The 23,147-nt window shown below is 38.5% G+C and overlaps 1 protein-coding gene across 6 annotated transcripts in view; it reads left to right on the top strand.

Annotated features, from left to right (window-relative positions):
* Nucleotides 1-23,147, top strand: part of ncam1a (neural cell adhesion molecule 1a) — a 261,649-nt gene that overhangs the window by 183,489 nt on the left and 55,013 nt on the right. For 4 of the 6 annotated variants that reach the window (XM_084940841.1, XM_084940836.1, XM_084940839.1 and 1 more), the window contains exons 2-9: nucleotides 2,195-2,269; nucleotides 4,578-4,787; nucleotides 5,391-5,534; nucleotides 9,032-9,169; nucleotides 10,016-10,133; nucleotides 12,340-12,500; nucleotides 13,116-13,258; nucleotides 18,289-18,318. In XM_084940841.1, the coding sequence (XP_084796967.1) occupies nucleotides 2,195-2,269; nucleotides 4,578-4,787; nucleotides 5,391-5,534; nucleotides 9,032-9,169; nucleotides 10,016-10,133; nucleotides 12,340-12,500; nucleotides 13,116-13,258; nucleotides 18,289-18,318 (1,019 nt within the window). The remainder of the gene's footprint in view (nucleotides 1-2,194; nucleotides 2,270-4,577; nucleotides 4,788-5,390; nucleotides 5,535-9,031; nucleotides 9,170-10,015; nucleotides 10,134-12,339; nucleotides 12,501-13,115; nucleotides 13,259-18,288; nucleotides 18,319-23,147) is intronic. The other 2 variants (XM_084940837.1, XM_084940840.1) reach the window with 1 other exon arrangement.

Genomic DNA, 23,147 nt, shown 5'->3' with positions numbered 1-23,147 from the left:
CCACTCCATCCTGGAGATACTGCACAAGTGCCCATGTAGACACACAGACTGAGAAAGTGGATCTGGGAATAGCTATCTTTCCCACACCGCCTGAACTCCTTTTTGTTGTCTTTAGTGTTGCAGATATGATCAGTTGGTTTTGGGCCAGTGGTTTTAGTCTTAGGAGGCATGGGTATAGCATGGTATCTGGGATCATACTAGATGAGAGAAGGAAATGGATATGTTGTTGTCTTTGTATCTACCTCCAGCCTCTAAAAGCAAACATACTGTGGGGTAGTGGTTTTTCATGCCTCTACAGCCTGCGTGCTGGCTTGGAACAAAGGCTGGTTCATTCATGTGGCAGATGCAGTGTTTTACTGCAAATCAATATTTGTGTGACTTCTTGACCAAGGCATAAAGGGAATATTATTCACACTTTGAACACATGTATGAAATCAATACTTATGACTGTCCTTGACCATGATGATTACAGCATTTGTTTCCGGTTCAATTTAAGAACCAGTGTTTACATTTTGTTGACGAGTAGCATAGTTATGCCAGTGCCTCTCTACCGATCTATCTCATCTACAGCATTGCCTAAATGCATCGAGTTGCTGCCATGCGATTGGCTGATTTGCGAACAGGTGTACCTAATAATTTAGCTGTTCTTATTTGTGGCTTTGCACTGCTCATGTGGACCATGCATTTCACAGTGTCTTACAATGTGTGTAAATATAATCAAGGGACATTTTGGACCCTTAACAACATTCCTGAAATGTTTTAGTCAAGCACAAAAAAAGAAGAAAATAGTGTTGGCCAAAACACTGAGAACCATATTGGTTTCAAAATGCTTCTAAACACAAAAGCACATTGTGTGTCTGGATGCGGTATTCACTCTCCTCACTCCAGAATTATGGCTGAGGTAAAGCTTCACACCATAATGATGATGCCTTTACACATAAAATGTGTGTAGGAGAGAAAGAGCAACAAAGGTCTTTGATGTGACATTATCTTCTTAGTCATGCAGGTTTTTCTGCAATGGCGAAACTGTAGCATTACGAAACAATGCCACATTGTGCTGTGATAATAGTTGGCTACCTGTCTATGAATGGCAAGTCCTCGCAAACCATTTCCATGAATCTCCTGGTGAGAATTGAGCTGAGACTGACTCACTCATTTGTGTGAAGTGGCGACATGCTGGAGGCTCCGCGAGACTTCTCTGTCAAGCTCCGATCACGATTCTGTGGTATTTCTACTTCACAGGCTTTGCTTCAGTCCTGTGCCACATATCATTGAAGATAGGAGTCATATATTAAACCATGTCACTCTAAAAAGTCATCAGATCCCTTGTAGTACAGTGGAGCACTGGCGAGTTAGGATTAGCTGATCAAGCCTTTGAAAATCAATTCAAATTTGTTAGGGTGCACGCAAGCGTTTCTCTCTTCTCTCTTTAAATCTCATCTCTGTCACTGTAGCTTTAGCTGATGCTGAGAGAAGATGTGCATTAGAGCCTTTATGGTATTATGTATTCTTAAGCGTCTGTAAACAGAAGTCGGGATGCAAGAATGCTTCGGAGTGGCTTAGTTAGGTCGTTTTTATAAGGTGAGCAAACAAATGTTAAGTCCACGTCTCGCCTAATTTAAATAGGATTTGTCCTTCTTTAAGAGTTCAGTTTGTCTTTCACTCTGCTACTTTTTCTTTTATGCTGCCTTCAGCTGCCAGCTTTGTGCTTTGAGTGTCAAGTGTCAGAGAGGAAATCAGGTACACACTAACAACAAAAATGGAAGTGTTGGTAGCAAAAGGTACAGTTTTGCTTCCTAGGGGTAAATCGCAAACTATAAATAAGGGAAAGCAAATTCCAGAACCAACGTGTCCTTGCTCAGCAGTGCAGGTTTCAGTTAACAACATGGTGCAAAATAAATACATATGCCACAAAAGACGCATATTATTTCTTCTTAACTGTGAGTTCCTTTGCTTTGTGGGTGCAACTTTAAACTCAAACACATTTGCACATTGAGATGTTGCACTCTAGTGAGCATAGAAATTACATCCCAGAGTTTCAAAGTGTTTGCCTGAACATGGTTGTTCCTTTGAGCAGGCATGGCCATTTCACTTTGAGTCTTGCCTTATTGTGTCTCAGCCCCGTGTCACCGTTCCTTTCGATTGAACCAGAGACTAATTTATATTTTGTCCTGTCTTTTTTTTCTTCGCCCAGCTGCCATTCAGGTGGAAATTACTCCACCACAAGGGGAGATCAGCGTTGGAGATTCCAAATTTTTCATCTGCGAAGGTAAGAGTGATCTTTCTACATCCCTCATTTAACATAGCTTGATGCAAATGTCACCTCATCTAGCAATATTAGCAGTATTTATTGAGGTAATTTGATGAAAGTAATACAAGTTAGGTTAAATAATGAGATTGGTGTACTGGTGGAGGAAAAAAAAGAAATAGATCACAAAGATAAATTGACGGGTTTATTCTGTGGAGGTGGTGGGATGATGAGATCTGAGTCATGTAAGAAATAAGACATAGAAGAGGTGGGAGAGAGGTGCTGTATGAGAAGATAATGAGACAGAGGTCTTACATTCTCTCTGTGCATTTGTCAGCCTGTCTGTGATACAGATGCTGCTTACAAAAGTCAGATCTGCAGTCTGCCATTATAGAACATCTTCTTACATTTAAATAATGTCCTAATTTTCTGAGTAGAGATTATTCATTCATTTGGTCTTATTAACCCAGGTTACTTCTACACTACAAAACAAAGCTGATGGGGACTGAATTAAAAGCATGCCCACAGCCCTTACGAGGGGTCGTCCAGTATGAAAAGTTTCAAAGCATCTCTCGTTATCCCGTTGATGTGAGTTACAATCATGCTGGATAATGAATGCATTGCATTTTCTTGAATTTGAAATAGAAACTTCAAAACACTGCACAGCTACCTTCATAGGACTTATGAGTAGATAGTTTATTGAACCACCTGTAGCCGGACTAACTTGAAATAATCATTTCTTACATGACTTTGTCTCTCGACAGTTGTTCTGAGGTGTTTGTGCTGATAAGCTGTATTTGCTTTTTGCAAACTGCGGTGCATTATGTCAAAGCATCTCCACTTCTCAGTTCTCCAAAGAACACTTCGAAACATCCCATACTTGTACTGTCATGAACTTTAATATTTCTTATGTTGGCTGAGACCTGCTGAATCCGAGATGCAGTTTCCCTGAGCATTGCACGGTCTGATCTTAGGGTGAATTTGCTGAGATGTCTGCTCCTGGGAATATCATGGCAATGTGTTAATTTACAGCTGAATGCTCCAGAGCAGCAAAGTGACAAAACTTCTCCTTTTACAGAGGTGCTCACACTTGCACATATCCAAGGCAACAAGTCTATTTGATTTTCAGCACCTGGCAGCTACATACCCTCTTAATTCCTATGGAAGCAGTAGTGGTGGACTGTTTTTCACAGGAATTACAAAGTCCAGTCAAAATTTTCTTTTGCATATTACTCTAAGGAATACTACATGCAATCAAGTTTTTTTTTCTTTTTGAAAAAAATAACCACTTCTCTCCCACTAATGACCTGTTGTTTCACTGCTTTTAGCAGAATGTTTCCGTAAAAATGAAGCCCTAAAAGCAAAGATGGGTGTCAGTGTGTGGAATATGAAGCCTTGACATTAAGTACTAAGTGATTTCACTCTTTGTTCAATGAAGAAATTTTTGCATTAGTTTGAACTCGAATTCCTCCGTTTGAAAAGGGTGTCAAAATACATTTAGAGCTCTTTGTGCTCCTCGAGAGAAGAGATAGTATTAATAATTTTCAGGGAAACAAAAAACTGCCTCTGCTTGTACTACTGTTTATAAAAAGATGAATAATGTTGAAACGTTGTTTGATTTTTCTTTTAGTCAAAGTTTCCTCCTACTGAATAATCCTACTGAGGAAACAGAAATAATTCATATCTCCCTTTTTATGTTTTGCTGCATCTGTTTAGTCTTTGGGTTTACATACGATACACTGGATGAAAACAGATTGTGATTTCACAGTAATGCTTCCAAACCATCTTCAAACCAAGAATTCTTAATTTCGTTTTGATATATTCTGTTCAAATTACGATTCATTTTTAACAATTTTTATTCACATTCTCTAATGAGAACAAAGTCTAGCTCAAACCTTAATCAGCTCCACATATGCATTCATCAGGGAAATAAGGAACTACAACTGCTTTATTCCAACATGAACAGATGTGAAGAATATGAATGCCAGCGATGACAGTTCTTCCCCTCGGCAGGTCATCACACAATGCAGTGATCGTTGCAGTAAATTAAGTTTAAATGTAAATTAAGATGCACACGCTAGCTTTGTAATGTGATGTAACAGGCCCATGGCATCCTCTACAAGTTCATGTTCAGAGTCATATCTTTTCTTGCAAAGCGGGAGGCATATCTAAGCTAATGCAAAACATCAAAAGCACCAAACAAGATAACAGATAACAGATTTCAGTTGCAATCCTATAGGTTCTGACTATTATTTACAGGCCACTTGTGAAATTCTTTAAAAAAAAAAGTTTTGGTTTTCTATCTCATTATTTACTTTGTTACTTTCAGTGGTAGGAGATGCTAAAGACATAGACTGGTACGCCCCCAGCGGTGAGAAGATCCTTCCCAACAGGGCAGACATTTTTGTGAGCCGCAGTGATGAAGCCACGTCGACTCTCACCATATACCACGCCACCGTGGACAGTGCTGGCATCTACAAGTGTGTGGCAAAGGATGGAGACAAGGAAGCCCAGGCCACTGTCCAAGTAAAGATCTTCCGTAAGTATGACCTGGTTTTGCAGTCTTTACAGACTTTACCAGTGAAGAGTGTTATTTTTTCACATGTTGGTAGTCAACATTACTGCATAAACTGTAGTAACTCAGCCACTATGAACGCTCTCTTTGAGTAATGCATTTCAAAGAGAGAGAGCCAGTGTTTATATTATTAAAGGTAACCTGATTTCCAGCTCCATACTGTTATTCTCAGTCTAGCTTGGCAAGCTGGACTTTGGTGAGTTTATCCACTGTATGAAACCAGCCGTTTAAGCCAGCTTTCTTCCGACTGGCTGCCCCTCTCATAAACAGAAGATTTAAACAGCAGGTGTGAGGGGTTGCTGTTCTCCCAGCCAGGGCTGTGTGAAATGACCATAATAAGAACTGAACTATAACATACTGGAAACTGAGCATTTAGATCACTCTGAAGTTTTTGGCTCATGGGGATTATTTCACATATACTGATCTAATTATTGGAAATTTTGGTATGTGTAATATAAACACCAAAGTGAACCACTGAAATTGAAAATGTGTAAGTTTTCACCTTTACAAATGTCACTGTCTGTGTTAATACATATAAAAATGTGTAATATGTGCATTCCCCCACAGAAAAGATCACGTTCAAGAGTGCTCCCAACTCGCAGGAGTTCATCGAGGGTGATGATGCTGACATAGTCTGTGATGTTGTCAGTTCACCACCACCCACTATTATTTGGAAGCACAAGGGCTCCAAGATCCAACCTGCCAAAGATGGTGAGTCAGTTCAAAAAAAAGAAAAAGAAAAAGAGGGGAAAAAAACACCCCACTGCTTAGCTGCTTTCTCACCTCCAACCTGCCTTTCCATTCCATCTTCTTAACTCTGTGAGCAGCCACCTTACCTCTCTGCCAATGCTGTTTGCCAGTTCATGCTTTCCAATCAATTTGCCACACTATTCCTCATCTCCCTCTCCTGCTGCCCATCATCTATGAACAAAGCCAACCGTTTTCCATTGGAAAGTAGTTTTAGACCTCATAGATGATGCGTGAACATGGAAATTGTATTTTTAGGCCTAGCAAGAGGTGGTTATTGTCACTAGAAAATGTGTCTGAGGGCACACCTGAGTTTAATTTCGCCAAATAAAGGAAAACTATAGTTAGAAAAAAAATCTGAAAAACTCAGCATGTTTTTTTTAAGGAAGGAAAGTGTAATCTAAGAAAGCTTCTGCTGTCACTTACAACAATAACAACAAAAAAACTGTAATAAAACCTACCCAGATTTGCTAGTTTAGAATCAGATTTTTTTGTTACTTTGCAAATCGTAATCATAGCATCTGTTTTGGCAACGATGAAGTAAAGTTCAGCCACAAAAGCAAAAGTTGCTTAAGTCTGAACATCATTGGTGCTCTGTGCATAAACAGTTTGCAAACCACCTCCATCTCATGTTCTGACTTCAGGTCATACCTGACACCTTTGATGCCTTCTCTTTCAGCAGAGCTTCCCAAAGTGTGGGGCCCGCCCTATGGGGGGGCGCAGAGCCATTGCAGGGGGGGCGCGGTATGAAAAGGGGAAAAAAAACGCCATTCTGCAATTCATCTCATGTAAATTATAACGTGCGCACAGCATGATGTGAGAAAAGGCACATACCTTTGACAAACTCTGTATTCCTCGTCCACAGGTAAACGCAAAAAAGGAGTTTTTAAAAAAAAAAATCACAGTTTTCGGTGATTCGAAACGCCGTTTACGTGTGGACGAAAGGTCCAAACGCATAGAAACAGCTGCGTTTTTAAAAATACCCGTGTAGGTGTGGACGTACCGTAAAAGAGTTGTTTATTACTACCTGTAATTTATTGCGGTTTACTTGTATTTGCTTAATTGTTTACTAAATGTTTGAGGTGTGAAATACATTTTTCTTGTAAAACAAAGGGGGGCCTAGCAAAAAAGTTTGGGAACCACTGTCTTTCAGGGTGATGAGATCTTACTATTGCTCCTCATGTCTCACTCTGAGTTTGTATGGAGTGCAGCCTTAAGGACCCACATCCAGGACACGCGAGAAAGAGATCTCAAACAAAAAGCGAGCGCTAATCGCTTATGATTTCATATAAACAACAACAGATAATGAAAGACAATTTAAAAGAAAAATGATGGAATCCAAAAAAGCCAGAGAATGAATCCAAACAAGAAAATGGACAGAGGAGAAAAAGAAGCATAAAAAAACACAGGCAATGCAACAAAGAGAAGGAAAGGGCTTTTTATACACTGCACAGCGATTGCGGATCACAAACATGGCAGAGGAAGGAAATGTAGATGAAAGTAATGCAGAAAAATCAAACAAACAGAGGCTCAAAACCGAATTGAAACACCAGAGAAAATGAACTGTTAAAGTAAAGCAGGAAACAACCCTAATCACACAGAAAAGACAACTAATAGTAAACACATTACAGAGGAACAGTGGGGAGGCAAGAACAATAATAATAATCATAAACCCACAACAATAGAAAAACTGGAAGCAGGAAATCCTGAAACGCATAAAAAAAGACACCCCCCCCTCAGCTATCAGGATCCTCTTATCTTTATAAATACACACATACATTTTAACAACATTTTTAACCTCTAACTCTTTCTTAATAAAGGAATTTTGTGTTTCGGGAGTTAGAGGTGTTTGATGTACACAATTGGGTCTTGTTCTCACTGCGCACGGGTGATCAGAGATGTAGCTTTGATGTAATTGTTACACATTGTGGAACATCTATTTTATCCATATGTCACATTAGTATATCAAAAAACACTGGGAAAAAGAGGGAAAAAACACTCAAAACTCTATAAAAACATTTCAAACTCTTCTTATATTATAATCCCTTTATCTGTTGTTTGTCCTGTGTTTTGAACCATTTCTGCTTTGCCAGTAAGCACACAGAACAAAGGTGTTTAGCTCAGCTGTGGAGGAAGCTGTGAGCGTGCACATACCGAACATATAAAACTATAAGTGTTGCTGAACACTTTGCCAAAAAAATCTAATCTAATGTAGCTGCTGTGAATCCAAGCTGTCTTCTGTGTAAAATGAAATTATGAGCTTTTTAGCATTTGGTCCCTTCTGGCCAAAAATATGAGGAGGGCCTAAATTCATGTACAATATTTGGTAATCATTTAATCTGGCAATAGCTTCTTTCTTGGGAGGAGCATTGACCAAATTGGTCCAAAACAGCCATGGCTTAGCAAGTTCAGTGAAAAACTAGGATCTAGTGTGGGAGCTGGACATAAAACAGGAGTCTGGGTTTTGTTTCACACTTGAACCGGGGACTATTTTAACCTTAAAGTAACCCCTCCCTCGGTGACCGCTGGAGAGCCTGGAGTCACCACACTGTTGTGCTAAGCCTGCCTTTGTTCTTGGATTCTTGTCAAGGAATGTGTTTTTCACTGGAAAAGCCACTAATTGTAACCGACACCGAAAACTAAAAACTGCTTATGCAATTTTCTTCAGTGCAGTCGCTGACCTAACCCTGAGCTGCAAGCTGCAAAGTTAAAAATCCCAACAGTAACTCTTCCTTGTAAAATGTGTCACGGTGACCTGAATAAGAGCTGTTTAACAAAAGCTTTGTTTCTTCTTAACTTTTAGACTCCTGGATTAAACTTTAAAAGCTTTTCAACATTTCAGTCATTTATTTTTTATACACTACGTGAATTTTTCACTTCCATGGATGGTGCGATGTGGTAGGAGTCACTGAGGTGGAATTGTTTGTTCAGTAAACTGTATAACTCTTAAACTTGATAGGAAGAACACGTCACTTTATTGAGGCAACAGTCATTTATTTACGTCAACAAAAAGTAAATAAAAAAAGTCCCCTGTGTAATGTCTAAATTGTGGATTTTAATAAGTGCTGGATAGTTTTTCTCAATAATGTGTGAAAAATAACACCAGGTTTCTGTTAAGACAGCTCACTGTGTTACTGTGCATTGTTTAATTAGAGCTGCAACGGTTTGTCAGGGATCTGGGTTTGATTAAAACATTGATAAAATATGTTTACTGTAGCCAGAGAGTCATGAAGCTCTCTCATCTAATAATTTGATTACCAGGAAGGATTTTCTTAATCTTGCCCCAACTTCCTGTCTCAGTGTTTCATTTAACCATACAGTTCACACTGCTCTCATTTTATGATCATCTCTTAATTCATAGAAGACTTATTAAATCATAAGTTTCCTTTGTCCCACTGTTTTGTTGACAATGTAATCTTCACAATCTTGAACCTTTGTTCTTTTTTGTCCTTTTTTTGTAGTTCGATTTAAGATCATGGATAATGGCCATCTGCAGATCCGCAGCATTAAAAAGACAGATGAGGGCACATACACTTGTGAGGCTCGTGTCATGGCCAGGGGAGAAATTGACTTCAAGACTATGAAGGTCATTGTTAACGGTAAGCAGTGTATACACCACCTTCTATGCTCTGCCTGCCCTGCTGTTTATCAATGTGTGGTTTTGGCTTAACAGAGCAGGGTTCAGTAATGAGCCAGATGGCTCTAAAACCCTTAAAACTTTTTTGTTGCTCCAATGATAGATAGTTAGTCAGATCATCTAGCCATCTTTTTCAAGTTTCTGGTTTAGAGAAACACATTCAAACAACTACAGACCAGAATGACAAGAAATTGGTTTTAAATTTGTGGATTTCTCAGAAAATGTTGCAGATGCTCTGACCTTTAGTAGCAACATTATCCCCAAATTGCTTTTAAATATCAAAGTCCTTTAACTATCAGGATGAAGAATTTTGAAAAATATATTTAAAAAAATGATTTTGGGCAATTTTCTTGAGGAAGTATCACTTCTTAAAAGCTACTCTGTAGATTTTCAGGGATAATTGCATTTTTATTTTCGAACCCTTTGACTAAATTAAGAAATAGACGTGTAACTATGGGAAATATCGTTATATGCGTGTGAAATATGTTCATTTCAGCTATGTTGAAACGTCCAGTCTGTTTTACCACGACTCAATGGAGGAAACTTGAAGTGCATTTTGGATAAACTTTACTACAATTACATATCACCATGTGGGTTCGGTAGTTGTTTAAAACAAGTCAAACCAAAAAGGGTTTTTTTTGTGAACGTTTTTTCAGTGTTTGGTTAATTTTATATGGAATGTGCAAAAAGTAGTAATAAAATCATTTATATGTTTTAAATCTACATATCTAGATTAAACCTCTTTAAATATAATTTATAAATACACATTAGTTACTTGAAATTCAAATTAATCTTGCATCTTTTTCAGTGCTTCCCACCATCCGTGTCAGGCACCCAGAAGTCAACGCTACAGCAGACGTTGGTAAATCAGCTTTACTGGCTTGTGATGCAGATGGCTTCCCGGAACCCACCGTGACTTGGGCACAGTACGTCATTCAATCTTGTTATCTGGCTGTTGTGGCGAGCAGAGTTCAGATTTACCCTGGATCACGTCAGGAGAAATTTTGAGCTTCCACAAAAAATGAAGCATTTTATTTATTCTTTTTTTCGTCTTCAGATCCTTTTGTTCTTGACCTCGAAACAAGCAATATTAGTTAGAGCAATGAAATGAATAATTATGAATTACAAAATGTTATGCTTGGTGCACAGTAATCCTTCTCAGGTCCAAAACTTCAACGACAAACCAAAAAGAAACACTGAAGTCAATACAAATGACCCCCCCCCCCCTCTCTAAGTGGCAATCTGCCAAGCAGGTAAAAGCAGCCTGATAAGATTAAGCTGAGATGAATGATATTTGCAGCAGAGCAATAGAAGACAAACTATGCACTATACAGTGTACTAGTACTTAAAGCACATAGAGGGCTTTCATTAATTCCAGCTTTTCAATGGAAACTCATTATAAGTCACACTCATTAGTATTCATTAGCGAGCGGGAGATTTATATACCGCTACCTTTTGCTTTTTCACTTCAGCAGTCCATTTTATGACACAATGATATGGAGAGATATTCTGATGGCTTTTTACCTCAATGATCAAAACCCTTGTAATAACTTCCACAGTAAAAGGGTAAATGAGTCATGTGTTTTTGCCTCTTACTAGTTAACGGGTTGATAGGACGGAGCTACATCTGCATAAGATTAGTCTTCCTGAAACTTCATTCCATGGCAATTAGGAATTTGTTATGCTACGCTAATGGCTGCAATTTATATTTACAGGTCAGTTCAATTAGTTACAAACATTCCTAATCAAAAAAGGACCTCGGGGTTTTTTATCTTCTGTGCAGCAAGGAGCATCAATTTAACGGGGACATTTTTATAAGTTCGAGGCTACCCTTTAGCAGGATGTGTGCTACCCGAGGCAGCTGTCGGGGTATCTCTGTTGTTGGACACAGTAATAATAAGGAAATAATACATCTCTGCATACAGTAGAGTGACCAGACCAGATTTGTGACTTTGCTGTTCATAGCTTACCAGTCAGTCCCCTTTATTCTTCTGTCTCTGACTCCTTTCATGCAGGCTTGCTTTTGATAAAGTTAATTTTTATATGACACTTGTTAATATATATTTATAGGGATTATGAATAGGTCAACAAGCAGAATAAACCAAAGTGAAAACAAAGTGCATATGCATCTTAGCAACCGCTAATTGGTAGTAGTTCAAAAATCGGTACCTGAAATGTGTTTAATTAAGTAAGTTCTGGTGATTAAAGAGGAGGTTTACTGAGTTAGTAATGATTTTAAACATTAACTTACCAATACACCGAGCATGTGCGTGCTGGAATAGGATATTTTTGTTTGATGAGCACCGACTTGTGCAAATGTATGTTTTCGGGAGACGAAATCGAGGACGTCAGCCCGAACGTGTTTTTTTTTTTTCTTCATGCAGCTGTTTGCTCAGTGCACGTTAATATTCTTGGTGCATCATTCATGTCTGAATGCAGCAGTGAGGAGAAACCTCTAGACAAAGCATGATTGCTGCTGCATGAGTAAATAAGACGACTGAACTCAAATCCCGCTCACAGCTGTCTTTCATGCAGCAGATCTGATGTGTGATCTGCTGCATGAAAGAACCAGGCCCTGGCTAGAAGAGGGTTAAGATGGACAGGAAGGTTGTTGGGAGGATAGATGTGTGAGGCGGTGAAAAAAACATAGGGGTAAAGCTCTATTTGTTCTAGTCGCTGACAGGCCTGTCATTCACTGTCTGGCTGCTGGAGCGATGCTGCTACTCCAGGTCTACGAACACTTAATTCACTACAAAAGAAAAAAGAAAAAGAGAGAGATTCTAACCTCAAGTGAAAGTTTGGCTCCTGAGAGTAGGAGTGTTTTCTGAAATCTAAAAGAAGCATCGTCATCATACAATTGGTGTATGACCTTCTTAAAAACAAGGCTGAAGGAGACCAAAGGCAAACAGAATCTGAGGCAATGTTGGAGGTGTTCTTAGAAGCACTGAGCACAGGACAGCGTTTTTTGGTCTGCGAGCCTTTGTTGTCTGCGAGCTGCTTGCTTCAGTAGATAAAACCCCAACTGTTCTTTGTCAGTGAGTTTAGAAAATTATTCGTAGGCTCCTCAAGTTGTGCAAGTAAATACATGTGACACGGACACTTTTCTTTTCCTCTTTTTTCCCCTTGCTACAGTAACGGCGTTGTCCTTGAAGACGGCGATAAGTACAACCTCAATGAGGATGGTTCAGAATTGTTAATAAAACATGTCACCAAAGTGGATGAAGGGGATTACACGTGCATCGCCAAGAACAAGGCGGGAGAGAAAACGGAGGAAGTCAGCCTAAGCGTGTTTGGTAAGAAAATGACTCCATTTGCTGATGGTTTGCTTAGCATAAAGAACACGGCGGCTGTTTTTTTGTATCATCTCTGACATTTCTTTGTTGTACTTTGTGACATTTGCTGCACACTCTTACGCAGCTTTTCCTTACGCAGCTGTGAAACATAAAGTGCAGTATCTCTTTATGAGGAAATTATGTAGTCTTGTGGCTCTGTTATAACTCAGTGGGGTATGAAACCACTCTGTATTCCTTGCCACAGTAATACTGAAACGTCTCTATCAGCCATGGATCAAATGGCCATGTCAAATGTGTCATTCACAGTGACGTGATCATTCGATCGCATATATTCATCTGTCAGCAGCTGATGAGTTTATGTGGTGATTTGAACCTACAAATTTTTCCGCCTCTACTATCAAACCCAGTTAATAGAAAAAAAGCAGGTGGATTAGTGGTAATAGCTGTTAATAAATGTCAAGCATCTATTAGCTGTTTAAAAAAGAATAAAGAAACAGATTAAATATTTGAAATTACCCCGCTGCCTCTCGTTGAAGAAGGAGCATTAAACCAAAGGTACCCACATTTATGTGTCTAGAAAACCAATTCTAATAACAGTTTCTGTCTTGCTTCTAGTCCAACCCAACATTACCTACTTGAGTAACCAAACTGCTTCGGAGTTTGATGATCAAGTCACCCTGACATGTCAGGCTTCCGGTGACCCAACACCTACAATTTCCTGGAGTTTTGGAAACAAGGTCTTCACTGAAGGAGAACAGGTAGAGTTGCTGTGTGGTCATGCACCAGAAACTCTTTTTTTTTTTTTTCAGTTAATAGAAGTGTTTTAAAAAGCCAGTGTTTTTAGGAAAAGGGGTGCTAATGACAGAGAGGTACCAAAAAATAAAACTACAGTTGTTTGAGAAATTTGCCTAAAACATTTCTGCTCTTAAGGAACAACGTGGCAAGCAACAAATTAAAAAAAAAATGTAATTCAGAAAAGATAAAGTGGATGAAAGCTAGAACAGAGCCTCCACATAATTTGTACCACTTACATATTATGACCTGCACTGTAATATACAATACAGCACATGCTCTCCAGATTTGTTGGCAGCTGTTATTAAATACAATTTTCAGAAAAAGGCTTCAATTTCAATTTTCAAAAACTCACATGGACATTTTTAAGGAATTTTGTCAGCCATTCACTGACTTTCATTTTTTAAAATTCAGCCTTGAAATCCCACCAATTATTTTCACTTCCGTCACTTTTCATCTCATGGCATTAATAACTAATCAGTTGGCCATTCAACTCCACCCACGTGCTGGGAATGCAGCTAAACGTGCTTAGTACATTTCTCATTGTTACATGAGTTTGAACTTTGCACAATGAGGTTTTGATGTTGCCTTCACGATCTCTCTGAACTTTTGACAGCCTTGTCTTATACAGCCCAAGTTGCTTTAATGCTTTTGTACATTTACATTGTGACTGATAGATGAGAGAGAGTGCAGACTTCTTATGTCTCCCCACATGTTTTTAACAGCGCATCTTACACGCTACAACAGCTTTTATTCATTGGCTTTTAATGGAAATTTATTTCCTTTTTTTGTGAATTTACTATAAAAGTGCTCTTTTAAAATTCACAGGAAATCAAACAAGAGTTTAAAAAACAAAGTGAAAATGATTTAATTGGCATTAGCTTAATTATTGCTATGAATCAGATTGTTGTGATTCCAGTTATGCCACTCTGGCAAACTACTGTGATAATCCACTTTGGGAACGAGTGGGCACTTTTTTCCCAGGATGAACACGATATGAGTAAAGCAGCCACATAAGGGTTATGCATCTTTGTCATGCTTTGGCGTATATCCTAGTTTTTCCTCTTCATGTCCTTCAGGAGCACTGGAGATAACACTGGATTAAAGCTTTGCTTATAGTATATGGTAAACGGCTTCTTAGGATGTGTAAGCTGTGAACACCATTCCTTTCCTTATTTTCTCCATTACAGTGGTCACAGCATTCTGGCAGTTGCCAGCCTAGTGAGAGAGTCTCATCCGAAGTCTATTGTTATGCTCTTATCAGCTCATTAAAATTGTATAATTTTGAAAAATCCATCTTAACGGTCTATTCTGACAATGCACATGGTGCTAGCAGCAAACAGATTAGTCACTTCAGAGGGGTAATTTTCTGTGAATGCAGTAAACAGTATTAAGATAATTACCTCGCTGCCTCCACCAGGTTTTTGGATTCGGGAAAAACATTTCATGCACTGGTTTGTGATTCAGCTTGCGTTACATACTGCTACATGTTTATATTACTTCTAAAAGCACTAAAGTTGGACACTGCATATTACACAGAACAGCTGGGTTGCAGACTGGTTGCTGGCCTTGGGACATTTGCTGTGGAATAACAGGAAAAAAAGCACAATTTGGCATAAAACTTGTATATCACACATTTTCTTGTTCCTGCCAACAATATGCTGGCATTTAATTAGGCATAAGATAAGCTGTACCCTGTCACTACAAGCAGCATTTAGCATGAAAACCCTGAGTCCATTTTTGTTTGACTGTTGAGAGGTATTGTAACTCCAGTGAAATATGTTCCCACACAAAAATAGTTCAACAATGTTTGTTGTCCTGCCATAGCAGACACAGTTGTTCTTCAAATGTTTCAAATGACACAGGTGTGTAAGAACAATAGAGGAACTACTCTTGGAGCTACACACTGTAAATGCAATGAAAGCACCTGTCCTGTTATTTCCCACAGGGCACAAGAGAGTCAGCTGCACAGTATTTTGGGCCATGCTGGCCTACTTCATTTAACATGCTCTGTCAGCTGGTGCATTGTGATGAATTATGTCTGAAAGTTACCATGTAGCTCATTTTCACATTAAATATATCTCTGTGAAATGAACTATTGATTTTTGGTGGAATAATATAAAACTAAAAAGACCATGGTAATGACTGTCTGACGAACTCTCTTCTAGTCATATTGTAAACAATAATACTAATTGTTTGCTAATTATACTAATTATACTAATAATTGTAAATATCGTTGATACAGTTGTTTAAGCATTCAGATGGCTAATTGGAGAAAATATAACATTATTGTGAGACTGTGCACCAAATGTGGCAGTTATATTTACAGCAGCAGGATGATTTAAATCAATTCAGTTTTATTTATAATGCACCAAATCCCGACAGTCACTTCAAGGTGCTTTTTATCATTATTTATCTATTACCCTACAGTAATAGAGTGAAAGCTCCAGAATTCAGATGACCCCATATGAGCGAACACTTAGTGGCAGTGGGAAGGAAAAACTCATTTTTAGCAGGAAGAAAACTCCAGAACCAGGCTCAGGGAGGGGGCAGCCATCTGCTACGACTGGGGAGAGACATGGGACAAAAGACACACTGTGCAAGAGAGCCAGAGATTAATAATAACTAATGATTAGATGCAAACAAGAAACACTTGAGTCCTAAATAGTTAAGCTTTATCAAAAACGGAACGTTTTAAGCTTTACTTTTTAAATTTAATTTAAAAGTTTACACAGTGTGTGTCCAAAATTTTGGGAGCTGGTTCGACAGACGAGGGGCTTGAAGCTGAAGCTCCCACTCTACTTTTATAGCCTATGAAGTAAGCCTTCAGTCCAAGAGCAAAGTGTTATAATGGGGGGGATATGGAACTATGAGGTCTTTAAGAATGGAAAAAACTGTAGGATATTGTAGTTTCTGAACAATATTGTACTAGAGAAGAACGTGTTATTTATTCGGTTCTTGTAATGCAGACATCTCGATAAGTTGTTCTTAAACTGAGACGGATTTTATTTTAGACTTAATGGCAAACAACAAATTATCCATTCACCAACAAAAAATTATCCATTCACCACTCCGGTTGTGCTGGAAAATGATCAGTCTGTACATTTGAGTCAGTTAAAATATTCTCATATTTTCCTATTAACTGTGCAATTTATCACTGCCAATCAGCTGCGGCAGCCGTGACTGTATTGCGACTTTCTGAATGTAATCTTCCACCTGCAAGACAGGACTTGCATGTCGTATTCACAGTTGCCACTGAATGTCTTCTATTCACAGGCTGTCATCATCCCTCTCCTCCCTATCTATCACTGTCAGATACATTTTGATTTAATATTGCTGTAGTCAGAAAATCCCGCTGATCATTTGGTAATAGCTGTCACTAATTTTCATTGGATCTTCATTCATCATTACTTTCCTGTTTGCCACGCTCTGTCTTCCATTCACATTCTAGTTCTACATCATACCAGCCAGGGTACAAGAGCACAGACATATTCATAATGATGTGCAATGACAGAACAGGAATTTTTTCTGGCTTTGGCTTCTTCTTTTGAATATTACTGGCTTTAGAAAAACACAGCTAATGGCGTCATTGTGTAATGTATGATTAAGACATCATCTCAGTTCAGCTGAAGGTCTTTGTGGTTGAAACGTTTATACCACATGATAGGAATCTGTACGTAGTTTATATTAATAGAGGATAAGTGGTGGAAGTCAATGTTCTGTACTTACATGAATGAGTTAATCAAGATACATAAGCCATGATGAGAAAATGTGCTGATTAGGAAACAAAGTCCCTAGGTGCCGGTAGTGGTTCTTGTATAATTAGTTGCAGTGCCTTGTTTTCCTTAGTGTGCCTCCAAATTCTCTCTTATTAGAGTACATTAATTAATAACTGGCCCCATGCAGCTCTAGGAAAATGTGCTCGAGTTTGGCATTTTGACCATTTCTGTTACTTCCTTGATTGCCAAGTTGGAAAGCCTGACCCTCATCATAACAGTCATTTTCACATCAAGAAAACCTTGAACTAGACAATGCCAAATGTTCAACTAGCCTTTAATACGTCAACAGAGGGATATAATCTATTGATGACATCATTGGTCTTAATTGTTTAATTATAATAAATAAAGCTTTGAATGAAATTATTCAGTTGAATCCAATCTGTAGTTTTCATAAACAACATCAGAACAGTGCCAAGTCCCGCTTCTAGAAATCTTGTAAAAAATCACGGCTGTTTGCCTGAAAGGCAAATCGGTAATTACCCTTGATATTTGCATTTGGTATTCTATCTTTTTTTAAATTCTAGTTACATTACTGCAAGATGGCATCACCGATTTAATACAAATGCAGAAATCTTAGATGGTTTATAAAAGAGCGCCTAAGGTCTTTACCACTCTGATGTCAGCCACTGGTTTATTAAGTCCCATTTTGAGTATTTGGCTGTTCCCATTTGGCATTTTTGGAATCACATATGTTTAAGCAAGAAGTAATCTGAGAAAATGAGGATACACGTTCATGAGTATATAACTTTTCTCCCACAAGTAGCTACACCTTTAATCCCTCATTCCTCTGTTACCTATTTTACTCTAAATGTGAATATTTTATGAGCGTTTCTTATTAAGGACAGTGCTTACTGAAGTCATTATGTGCAATCTGCTTACCTCTTCATGCCTAGAGGCTACTTCCATCTTTAACATGTTGTGCGTTGCAAAAACAAAGTAAACTATGATTGATAGCATTTAAAAGACAGATAAAAACCAGAAACTACCAAGAACGGAGAAAACGCACTTGTAGATATTCTGGAAATTAATTGGCAACAATGTATTTGCATGATTTTGCTTTAACAATCTAAAACAAAACCATGGAACGGTATTTAAAAGATTCAGTCATTGCACATTGAAGCCAGTCTGCATTCGTTCTATGTGGGTCATTTCCAAAAGCTCACTTTGTTCCACTGTGTCGCTGTTTGTCTTTGCCTCTTTGCTTCTGTCCTCTCTAGGCCTCTTGGACTCGACCAGACACATACGAGGTATGGCTACTAAATATCGTAGCCTGATTCTAGATGTACTAGCCCAGACTTGCATCATAGACTACCACTTTTACCCCCACCACCTTTTTTTGTTTTTGTTTGCAGAGCAGAAGTGTTATCACTCAGCCCACATTTAATATGCACCATATTTAGTTTTGCACTTAATGTGTAGACTAATAGCCACGTAGTACAGTTCATTTAATACATTTAGTTCCAGTATACATTTAGACTTGCTCCATTAGTTTATCACTGTTTATTTTTGTCAACAAATTTCCATGTGAGACGCAGGCATCTCGGTGTAGACCAAGTAGCTCCATTCTTTGTTTCCTGCTGCACAGTGTGGTGAATGCTCAGACTTTGCATGAAAAAAAAGATAAATCATGTATTGTTGATTGATCAGCAGCTGGACACCAAAAAAACACACTGTCTGCTCTGCTGTGAGCAAACTAACTCTAACTCACCAAACTCTGGCAAATAACAGAATGGATTTTAATGGTGTAGCCTTCTGTCATGGGCCAGGGGCCTGCATGTTTTTACTTCAAGTAGCTGCCTCATTCAGTCACCTGGGGCCTCATTTATACTGTGGTCTCACTAGGTCAGTTCACCCAAATGAAAAAAGAATGTCTTCCTTGCCCCTGATCATATGTAGCCAAGTAGAGAGTTTTGATTTTGTTTCTCCAGGATTTGAGAGTTGTTGTTTTTTCAACCTCTACTACAAAGAAGGTTGACAGAATTCTGTTTGCATTGTCCACTTTTAAGGCTCATGTTTAGGTAGAACTCTTAACATTAACAAGCATGTTTTACAGGGTAAGCTTAAGGATGCCAAGTGTGTTTGCATTTTTAAAAAAATCCCGAAGCACTTGAGCTTCCTGTTCTGTTGTTTGGCACAAAAGAAAAACATGCAAACTCTTGGCCTGCTGCAAAAACAATTACTACCTTTGGATAGAACTGACACAGTACAATCAGCTCACTTCACTCACCACTGCCACACATGTGTGACAAGGAACCAAGCTAAGAATTAACTGTCATATTCAGCACCCATAACACACAGATTCAGAGTTTTGACAAGTTTGTCCTAACTGGCTTCAATAACTTGCTTCAATCATTCATGGCACTCATTTCCTGCTAATGTAATGCTGCGAAGTTTTTTTAAACTATCGAATTCCACACGCCTGTTTAACATAGCCTTATCCCAGCATGTGACAATAATCACGTCACCTTGTTGGGCTGTTGACTGGGTTTTAAGTTGCGTTTTATGGATCTACTGCTGTGACCTATGCTTTTATGTTTTAGCGGGAGCACTTTCACATTTTTTCTTACCTCTCTGAGCCCAGTCTAATCCAAGGGTCACTACAGATTTTTCAGTACTTGACATCCTTGACTGTGCACTTCATTACAGAAGTTCAATTAAAGACTACTTCTTTGGTGTTTTTATTGTTGCTATTACTTTGTTCTAGTGATTTACTGATGCTTTTGCTTGCTTCCAGTATTTACATGTTGAATTTCATGTTGTACATAAGATCTTTTGAGCTATTTTACTGTTATTGCTGGACTTGACGATCATATGAAAGATGCCTTAAGTTAAATTAAAGAGTTCAGTGTTATGTAGGAATACATGTGAGCAAAGAGGTAAGGCTAAAGACTGCATCTCAGTTGAAAGAAGCTTTTTTTTGGCTTTGTATGATGTCAATGAGAGCAGCTATTCCTAAGCACAGACCTATGCAAAGACCTATATGAAGAAAGCTATCCTGTTTTAGACTGAGGGGCTGCACCTAGGCCCAGGTACTTTGAACTGTGAATCATGCAGACTACTTCAATAAATTCCACGAATAAAGCCATAGAGTTAGATGTGAACAAACGAGCCCATTAAATGTTTTTCTTGTAGGCCCACACAGAAAGTCAGCTGTCAGCGAATGTACTTATTGCAGCACAGAATGGATCGAACAGATCTTCAGTAATAGCGTCGGCCTTGCTTTCATTGGACGTTAGGTGAACCGAGCTGACAGGTGTTAATCAGCAACCCTAAAAAGCAGTCATTAAACAATTAGTCATAGAAGACAATCGAACATGAAAGGTGAAATTATGCTAAGGACAACAGCAAAACCCTTTCACTTTATCTTTATTTCATTAAGAAGTGCACTTTGGAAGACAGTTTGACACTTAAACCTGATAACAGTCTGATTATTATAACCTGCCTACTGACTGATTTTCAACTCATAAGAACATCATATGACCATGTTGTTGACTGCTTGTTTTTCTTTTAGCAACTCGGTGCATGTTAAGTAAAGACAATTATAGATAAAGGAAATGGTTTAATATAACTCTATTTACCATTTGCTTTTCGTTAACCGTCGCCTTAAATTAACCGTTGTCTTAAAATCGTAACCTTTTTCCCGCCTCAACACTTCGGAGGGCTTGAGAATGCCAAGTAGAGAAATTGCACTTTTTTCTTGGTATACTTCTCCTTGATGAAAGATTTGACAGTGGAGAAATTAAAAGAATTAAGGACAGAAATAGATAGGGAATGATAAGCAAGCAACACAAGTCCCAGGCTGGATTAAAATTATGAATAGCCTACCCCTTTGTATATTCATGTTCTGTTCCTTAAACCCCTGGGCCATCAGGGTGCTCCATAAATCAACATTCTAGAAATTAAAGTTGACAAGGACCGCTCCCAGTAGTTTCAAAGTTTAATTTTTGGAGGAGGCACAGGTTTGTCCTGTCCTTCAGGTGTTCTCCACAAATATATATCTTCATGTGCCACGTTGTGTTAAAGGATCCTGATACCAAATTGGGAGACAGTTAATCATGAGCTGAATTCTTGATGTAGTAGAGTTCATTTTTTTAAACTGTTGGCTCAGCTCGCCGACCTCTGCTTTGTTAAAAAGTTCTATTTTTAGCTGCCTAAACTGCCTCATTTTTTTCAAAGGAGGAGGTGGTTATAAAATTTCAGCGTGTTATTAATACAGCGCTAACATCGTTTTATTGAGCTAGTGTTTTGGAAAGATAAAGCATAAATGGCTCTTGCACCGTGATTGCTGAGAATAGCAGATCTACATCTAATGAATATACAGACAGAGCCTGTGCATGTTATGCCTGACAGTCTCCCTCTTCATGTAACACTTGCTGGACAGCATGTACGACAAGCAAAACACGTGTACAAAGATTTGCTCTGCAGATCAAATCAGCAGTGACTGCAAAATACAAGACACTGAAAAAATCCTGTCCATACATCGCCTTACAAGTCTACCACCATAATTCATTTTTGTAATTAAAATGATTTGGTTAATGAATGAATGAATCCTGTTCAAAGGTCTCCCCTCTCCTTTCTACCTGTGCTGTATTATTAAAGCATTATTCTCTATTAACCTTTTTTCCTGTTTATATTCCAGCAGTGTACCCAGTACAGCTCTTTCCTGTGTTACTGCAGTAAGACAAGATTAATGCTGCCCTTTCAAAATGTTCCAGGACACTCCCTCAGATCTTCAGTAAACAGCAGAAATATTTCTGCCACATCTGCGTCACCCTGCTCTGCAAAGAAAAGCTGTTTTTGACGTAATACTTACACAACAAGTATGACTCGGTTATATACTACATCTATATTCTAGTTTACTGGCCAGAGCTTTGCACGCCGAAGCTCTAGCTAGAATGCCTAAAATAAAAAGCGAATACTATGGCACCTAGGACGAAGATGTATATCTCCTTTTTGTGTCGCCTGTGTCCCCCAAAGGGAAGATAAACTGTTACAGGTTTTTTAACAGCCATGGATTTTATAGGCTTGCAGTTTTATTAATCATTTCACAGGGCTTCTCTTTATTACCGATGTTGTTTTTTTCACCTACTGACTTTCACCATGCGATTTCAAAACTTACCGAAAATATACTTTGTGTCTTCGCAAAACGGTGCAGAACTTGAAGCCCCCCCCCTCTGCTTTGGGCCTGTATTTGCATCAGGTTACATGCACAACAGAGACGAAGCTAGGATCCACTGCATTTGTTAAAAAAAACAAGTGAGGTCGTTGGGCCACTTTTGATGTCAGCTGCACAGCTGTTAAGAGATCACTCTAAGTAAGGCATAACACATGCTTGGAATAGCAGTATTAGCTCAGTAGGCAGGCTAATAAATGTGATCTCTTAATACAAATACAAACCAGATTTAACAAGCTGTTTGTTAAAAGTGCAGTTATACTGTTCCAAGTGCATTTAGACTGCCTGTAACCCTGCAACCAGACTGCTAAATGGTAAGGACAGCAATCGAGTTTGCAGGTTATTAGCCAGGGCTCTGACGCTGGTTTAATAGTTATCCCAGCAATAGTTTTTCAGAGGCCAGGATGTCCAGTCTGTTGCTGTTTATATATATATATGAGAAAAGAATAAATTTTAGCAGCATATTTGTAAGATTTTTACAACTAACGTTATTTTTTTTTAGGATTTAAAGGAAGGATTTGTTTGCTCCTGTGGCACTCACTTCACACACACAAAAAAAAACATAGAATAAATTTAGCCTTATCAGCTAATAGCATCCAAGGAATACTAAATTCTCTCTCAGAAGAGTTCATTGCAGTTGTAGCTTTTATGTTGTCTCCATCCCGCTGTTTTTGTGGTATTTCTGCACTGCAGTTCACATGGCTCACCTGTCAGTCAGTCGTCACATTTTTTTTCTTTCTTTTAACTCTTGCTTTCTCAGTTTATAGTTCCCACTTTATCTTCTACTCATTTGTCCCATTTGCGCTAGCAAAACAACAAATACAGACTGATCCTTTAGCCCTGTTTTATATAAAACTACCTGCTTTATAAGTGAGAATAATTTCTTTCTCTTCTTCTTTATAG

This window comes from Perissodus microlepis, chromosome 10 (assembly GCF_051167445.1).
Source record: "Perissodus microlepis isolate ML-2025 ecotype Zambia chromosome 10, ASM5116744v1, whole genome shotgun sequence".
Lineage (NCBI taxonomy): Eukaryota > Metazoa > Chordata > Actinopteri > Cichliformes > Cichlidae > Perissodus > Perissodus microlepis.
The sequence above is the reverse complement of the archived record's forward strand: the minus strand, read 5'-3'. Positions and strand labels throughout refer to the sequence as shown.